The sequence below is a fragment of the Genypterus blacodes genome, unplaced genomic scaffold (genome assembly GCF_046128005.1).
Source record: "Genypterus blacodes isolate CSIRO-AG114 ecotype Tasmania unplaced genomic scaffold, CSIRO-AGI_Gbla_v1 ptg000181l_1, whole genome shotgun sequence".
NCBI classification, from domain to species: Eukaryota; Metazoa; Chordata; class Actinopteri; order Ophidiiformes; family Ophidiidae; genus Genypterus; species Genypterus blacodes.
This window is the reverse complement of record NW_027466982.1, coordinates 82,501-90,000: the sequence shown is the minus strand read 5'-3', so window position 1 is coordinate 90,000 and position 7,500 is coordinate 82,501. Positions and strand designations below refer to the sequence as shown.

Sequence of the window (7,500 nt, the reverse complement as noted above, 5' to 3'; positions counted from 1 at the left end):
CCACAGGGCCGCCTCTCCACTCGCCGGAGGACGCGGCCGCCACCTTCACCATCGGCACCCTCCTCTCCCTCATGTGCCTGGTGGGCGTGTCGGGGAACATCTACACGCTGGTGGTCATGTGTCACTCCTTGAGGACGGCCGCCTCCATGTACATCTACATCATCAACCTGGCCATGGCCGACCTGCTCTACCTGCTCACCATCCCCTTCGTGGTCTGGACCTACTTCCTGAAGGACTGGTACTTTGGGGACGCGGGCTGTCGGATCCTGATCAGCATGGACTGCCTGACCATGCACGCCTCCATCTTCACGCTGACCATCATGAGCACAGAGCGCTACTTCGCCGTGCTCAAGCCTCTGGACACGGTGAAGCGTTCTAAGAGTTACCGTAAAGCCATCGCCGTGCTGGTGTGGGCCGCCTCCCTCGTCCTCACCCTGCCCATGATCGTCTGCGTCCAGCTCACCACGCATGAACGCAACAAGGCCATGTGTCAGACCACGCTGTCGCCGCTGTCCTACAGTGTTTACATCTCCTTCCTGTTCTGCACCAGCATCGTAGCCCCGGGCCTGATCATCGGGTATCTGTACATCCAGCTGGCTCGCACCTACTGGACCTCTCAGACTCAGACCTTCAAGCAGACCAAGAAACTGCCCAATCAAAAGGTTTGTGTCACCTTGTGTCATTCTAATGTGTGTGTGGCTTTGTGACCCCGTGACCCCGTGACCCCGTGACCCTGTGACCTCATTCTGCCACTCAGCAGCCAACATAATACACTGCTTCATGATAACCCTAAACACACACACACACACACACACTGTCCTCTAAGTTTAACCCATCAGAGAGCACTGAAGAGTGAGTTTACCCAGCATGCACTGCTGCATGGTGACCACATCACACCACACCAAGTGTGTGTGTGTGTGTGTGTGTGTGTGCAGGAGGAGGCAGCAGTGTTTGGCTCAGACGGCACTGGAAGCCTCCCAGATGCCTTCATGTCTGCAGAGTGGAGCCGGAGGGTTCAGGCTCGGTTCTGAAATGGTTCTGTAATCGCTCTGCTGCCTGCAGCTCTGCCTGCAGCTCTGCCTGCAGCTCTGCCTGCAGCTCTGCCTGCAGCTCTGCCTGCAGCTCTGCCTGCAGCTCTGCCTGATCTCTTATCAGCCCCACATTGACTCAGCGTGGCTCAAGCTGCACGCCGCTCTAACATGACGGCTCTCAATGCTCTGTGCTCTCAGGAATGAGGGATATCTGAGGCTGGAGAGGAGCCCGGCCCTCCACCTCTCCTCGCTCCCCTCCGCCGGGCCAAGGCGAGCGGCAGCAGAGTAAATATAGCTAACCTTGGCTCTCATAGCTGTGCTGGGTCACTGAAGTACAATGGGCACAGAGTGAGGAAGAGGAGGAGAAGCTGAGAGCAGCTCAACACACACACACACACACACACACACACACACACACACACACACACACACACACCTGAAGCCCCTGAGCTGTGTGAACTACAGATCCTCTCTCTACACCTGAGGGGCGTTCAGGTCTGAGCCTCACATCTGTAAGGTCACAGAAGAGGAAACACAACAAAACAACACAACTTTATATGAAGAACGTGGTGTAGGAACTTCTGCTGCAGACACACACACACACACACACGCACACACACACACACACACACGCACAAGTTCCAGATTTATGACTCTACACACCCAATGTATTGTATGAGCTGCTGCCTGTCAGTTAAAGTGTTGTGTTGTGTTGTGTTGTGTTGTGTCTGAAGGTGCTGTACCTGATCTTCACCATCGTCCTCCTCTTCTGGGCCTGCTTCCTGCCCTTCTGGATCTGGCAGCTCCTGGCTCAGTTCCACCCCGAGCTGCCGCTGTCCAGAAAAGCCAAACGCAACATCAACTACCTGACCACCTGTCTCACCTACTCCAACAGCTGCATTAACCCCTTCCTCTACACGCTGCTCACCAAGAACTACAAGGATTACCTGAGGAAGCACCAGCGCTCCTGGACGGCAGGAAGCTACTTCAGCCGCAGGAACAGGTTCCAGCGTTCCCCCCGCAGGTCGCCTTCGTCCAGCAGCCAGCAGTGCACAGAGAGCTTCATGCTGTCTGCGTCTGTGCGCACACACACCAGCAGTCTGTGAGGGAGGAACAGCACGGTGATGTTCCTGAGGAGAGACACCTCAGGGAAACCTTCTGTCCCTCAGACCGCCACACGCTCTCATCAGCACAGAGGGAAGTCTGGTTTGGATCTGTTCATGGATCCATCAGGGTCCATTAGAGAGCTGAAGAGAAGAAGAACATCTACACACTGAGACTGACAGAGGAACCCCACCAGACAGTCAGGACTCCCATAATGCATCACTTCACATGAGCACAGATTCCCTGTCACTCAGACTTTAGATCACTGAGCTCTTTTCTCTTTTGGGTTTTTAAGGCACTTTTCAGATCATTCAGTCCGATTGGATCTTCTGGTGCCTCTTGGTTGAACTTATATTTGCATTCACGCGTCGCTGCTCTATACATGACACCGACTTTAGTGGTTGGTCTCATATGTTCTGTGTGGGGGAGGGGGGCTCACGCGCACACACACACACACACATTCACACACACGCTCACACACACGCTCTCGCTCTCACACACACACACACGCTCTCACACACGCTCTCACACGCGCTCTGGCTCTCTCTCACACACACACACACACACACACACACTGACCTTGGAGCAGAAACGCTGACTCCTCTGCAGATGATTGAAGCTTCTTAGTTTAAAATGATAAATGTGATAAAAACAGAGAGGGGAATGAAAGTGCACTCGTCTGCCACATGATTGATGACTTAATGAAGCATTCTCTGTGTCTGACTCTTTAACTTATTTATTAATGTGACCTTTTTCCTTCATAGATGTATTTTTAATAAACAGACTTCAAACGTGTTCCTGTTACCATGTCAACTGGAGTCTGGCTCTGTGTGTGTGTGTGTGTGCGCGTGTGTGTGTGCGTGTGTGTGTGTGTGTGTGTGTGTACAATATTAACCAAAAAAAGTGCATTAATATTAATAATAATAATAATAGGGCCGACGATGATTATGATGACAAGGATGAAGATGATGATGAAGATAGTAATAATGGTGTGACTTTATTTGTCAAACATTATAAAAATGTAAAAACTGAAGAATGTCCGAGCTCATTCCAGAGCAGCCTCAGCTCGTGTTTCAGCTCTGTGTGTGTGTGTGTGTGTGTGTGTGTGTGTGTGTGTGGGTGTGTGTGTGGGTGTGTGTGTGTGTTTGGCTGCAGACCTTCATCGCTCTTCAATCACACTTCTTCACTTTATGTTCTGCCATAATTCACCTTTTCATTACAAAGAATCCAACCTGGAGACAAAAGAGAAGAAATCCAATATTTACTACTGCAGCGTTGCTCTACAGGCAGAGCGTCACCTTTGATTACTGCGGCTCAGTGCTGACAGAGCAGCTGACCGTATATTCCTGCCTCAGAATACAATGTGCACACACACACACACACACACACACACACCATAACTCACAAGGACGGAGAATATGACTCCACACACACACACACACACACACACACACACACACACACACACACACACACACACACACACACAGAGTTAATGGCCCCATCCATTCTCTGAGCCGACCCTGTGTATAAAGGCAGAAGGAGCCGTGTGGCGTCTGAAGGTCGTTGCTCGGCTCAGCGTCTCCACTCTGAGCTCAGTGAACTTTGGTTTCACAGCAGAAAGAGACTGAGAGCTGAAGTCAAACTCTCCACACACACACACACACACACACACACACACACACACACACACACACACACACACACACACACACACACACACACACACACACACACACACACACACACACACACACACACACACACACACACACACACACACACAGAGACACACACACACAGGTGTGAGCATCCCAGCGTCACCTCACATGTGTGGTGACAGGAAGTGTCCTTTAGCTGCTCGCTGCTTTCAGGCCTTTAACAGTGAAGTCATCCTCTGCCCACACACACACACACACACACACACCTCCCTGGGCTCAGGCACAGAGGAGGACGGCTACACACACACACACACACACTCACTCATGTGACCTGGTTTCAGCTCTGAACCCAAACAAGTCCTGAATGGATCCATTTGCTCTTCCCTTCCTTATTCATCTTCCTCATCTTCCTCTTGGTGGTGGCCCCCTGCGCTCTGAGCAGCTGATGGAAACCTGACTTTATGACTCTTCCTCTTCCTCGTGACCGCGCACTAATCACCTTCATGAGCTGCTCCATAAATATTATAAAGATGATTGTTTCCATGGCGATGCCTGGCTGGAACGCCACACGGGAAGCAGCCGATTCACAAGAACGTATAAACACCGCCCCCACTGTTACATTCTGCCTGGATGACATCACCGATCATCACATCCACCTGGAACTGTGCGACGACAACAACAACAACAACAACAACAACGACAACAACAACAACAACAACAACGAAAACAACAACAACAACAACAACAACAACAGTTAGATTTCCTCTACACACCACCTGAAGCTTAGTGGTGAAGCCTAAAGCAGGGTCATGGGGTCAAACCCCATGAATCAGCTGAGAGGCACAGACGTGTTAACAGCAGGAAGCATCAGCCTTCAGCAGTGTGTGTGTGTGTGTGTGTGTGATTCTAAACTACCTGAGCTCCCACTGAGCCAAAACACACTCATCCATCTTAGGCTTTCATTGTTAGAGGCTCAACCAAACACTCTTTTCCTCACAGATAAGGAGAGGAAGTGACACAGAACAGGAAGTGGAATGTTTCATACTAAAACATATCAGAGGAGATTTTCCTTTTTCCTGACTGGAGAGAGAAGCAGAGAACAGGAGAGGGAAGCGTTCACACGTCTCTGCTGCTGCTTCATCCCTTCATCTAAACGCCTCTGACATCATTCAGCCTCTCAAAACAAAGACAGGAACACAGAGATCAATACTAAATCCTGTAATAAAGGGTTAAACCTGTCTGACGTCATTAAAGCTCCTCTGTGATTGGTCCGCTCATACTGGAACGTGTCGTCATGACATCAAACATGTCGCCTCCTCACCTGAGAGACTCTGCAGGCTATAAGATGTGATGATGATGATGATGATGATGATGAGCGCTGATGAAGAAACATGCAGACGCTGTTAAAGTGGAGTTTGACCTCCAGGCTTCAGAGGCTGGATCCTGTTCTGATCCAGAGTCCAGCTGGGCTCAGACAAACTCATCAGTCAACCACACAGCAGGAACACTTCAAGAGACCAACGTTTACATCTGTGTGTATGGAGACACACACACACACAGACACACACACACACACACACACACACACACACACACACACACACACACACACACACACACACACACACACACACACACACTCTCTTCCCCTCTCACTAAAGGCTTATTGATCTCTGAGAGCGAGGTTCATTTTGGGAATTGGAAAAGGCCAAAGCTGCGGCCGTCTCTTCTTCAGGGGAAATCCTGTTCACTCTGATCAATCACCTGACTCCTCCCCCTGCTCCCTGCAGCTCCGCCCTCTCTATCGCTTGCTTTCTTCTTTTCATGTTAAAAAAAACAACGCCTGGTTTTCAAACTGATGAATCCTGATGACTTCCTGCCCCAAACATCCAAACAATCACAACTTACACTCCTGCTTTGGCCTGAAACATCAGAGACACACACAATGCAGTGAGCTCCACACACACACAGCAGTTAGCTCCACACACACACACACACACACACACACTGCAGTGAGCTCCACACAGACACACACACACACACTTCAGTGAGCTCCACACAGACACACACACACACTGCAGTGAGCTCCACACACACACACAGCAGTTAGCTCCACACACACACACACACACACACACACACACACACACACACTGCAGTGAGCTCCACACACACACATACACACACTGCAGTGAGCTCCACACACACACACACACACACACACACACACACACACACACACACTGCAGTGAGCTCCACACACACACATACACACAATGCAGTGAGCTCCACACACACACAGCAGTTAGCTCCACACACACACACACACACACACACACACACACACACACACACACACACACTGCAGTGAGCTCCACACAGACACACACACACACACACACACACACACACTGCAGTGAGCTCCACACACACACACAGCAGTTAGCTCCACACACACACACACACACACACACACACACACTGCAGTGAGCTCCACACAGACACACACACACACACTGCAGTGAGCTCCACACACACACACACACACACACACACACACACACACACACACACACACACACACACACACACACACACACACACACTGCAGTGAGCCACACACACACACACACACACACACACACACACACACACACACACACACACACACACACACTGCAGTGAGCTACACACACACACACACACACACACACACACACACACACACACACTGCAGTGAGCTCCACACACACACACACATACACACACTGCAGTGAGCTCCACACACACACACACACACACACACACACACACACACACATACACACACTGCAGTGAGCTCCACACACACACACACACACACACACACACACACACACACACACACACACACACACACACACTGCAGTGAGCTACACACACACACACACACACACACACACACACACACTGCAGTGAGCTCCACACACACACACTGCAGTGAGCTCCACACACACACACACACACACACTGCAGTGAGCTCCACACACACACACACACACTGCAGTGAGCTCCACACACACACACACACACACACACACTGCAGTGAGCTACACACACACACACACACACACACTGCAGTGAGCTCCACACACACACACACACACACTGCAGTGAGCTCCACACACACACACACACACACTGCAGTGAGCTACACACACACACACACACACACATACACACACACACACACACACAGCAGTGAGCTCCACACACACACACACACACACACACACTGCAGTGAGCTCCTCTCCTCCCCCTACACCAAACCTCCCTCTTCATCAGAAGGATGATCCATCAGGACTCTAACCTCTGTGCTCGCTCTCGTCTGCAGGAAGGAAGAGGAAGAAGTGCCTGTGTGCTTTATGAGTATGATGAAGGTCAGAGGTCAGAGGGCCTGAAGGAGGCTTGAGTCTGACTTTAGACTGCCAACATGAACCATAAGGCTGTTAGGATGTGAAGTTAGATAAGAGAGAAGTGAGGAAGAGGAAGAGGAGGAAGCTCTGTGTGAACTCTAGCAGAGGTCAGAGGTCAGAGGTCTCTCTCTCGGTCTTCTTCTCTCACTGTCCTGTGTTATAAACATGAAGAATGTGGAGAGATCCTCTGAGCCCGGAGGAGGAAGAGGAGGAAGAGGAGGAGAGAGAGGAGAGGGAAGTCCTGTCAGT

General features: G+C 50.7%; 1 protein-coding gene across 1 annotated transcript in view; it reads left to right on the top strand.

The window, feature by feature from the left end:
• uts2r (urotensin 2 receptor) overlaps positions 1-2,921 on the top strand; it is a 4,821-nt gene extending 1,900 nt beyond the window's left edge. The window contains exons 2-3 of the mRNA XM_076167943.1: positions 1-662; positions 1,766-2,921. The exon at positions 1-662 is cut by the window's left edge and continues 60 nt beyond it. Coding sequence (XP_076024058.1) covers positions 1-662; positions 1,766-2,137 — 1,034 coding nt within the window. The 3' untranslated portion in view covers positions 2,138-2,921. The remainder of the gene's footprint in view (positions 663-1,765) is intronic.
• The last annotated feature ends 4,579 nt before the right edge of the window (positions 2,922-7,500 follow it).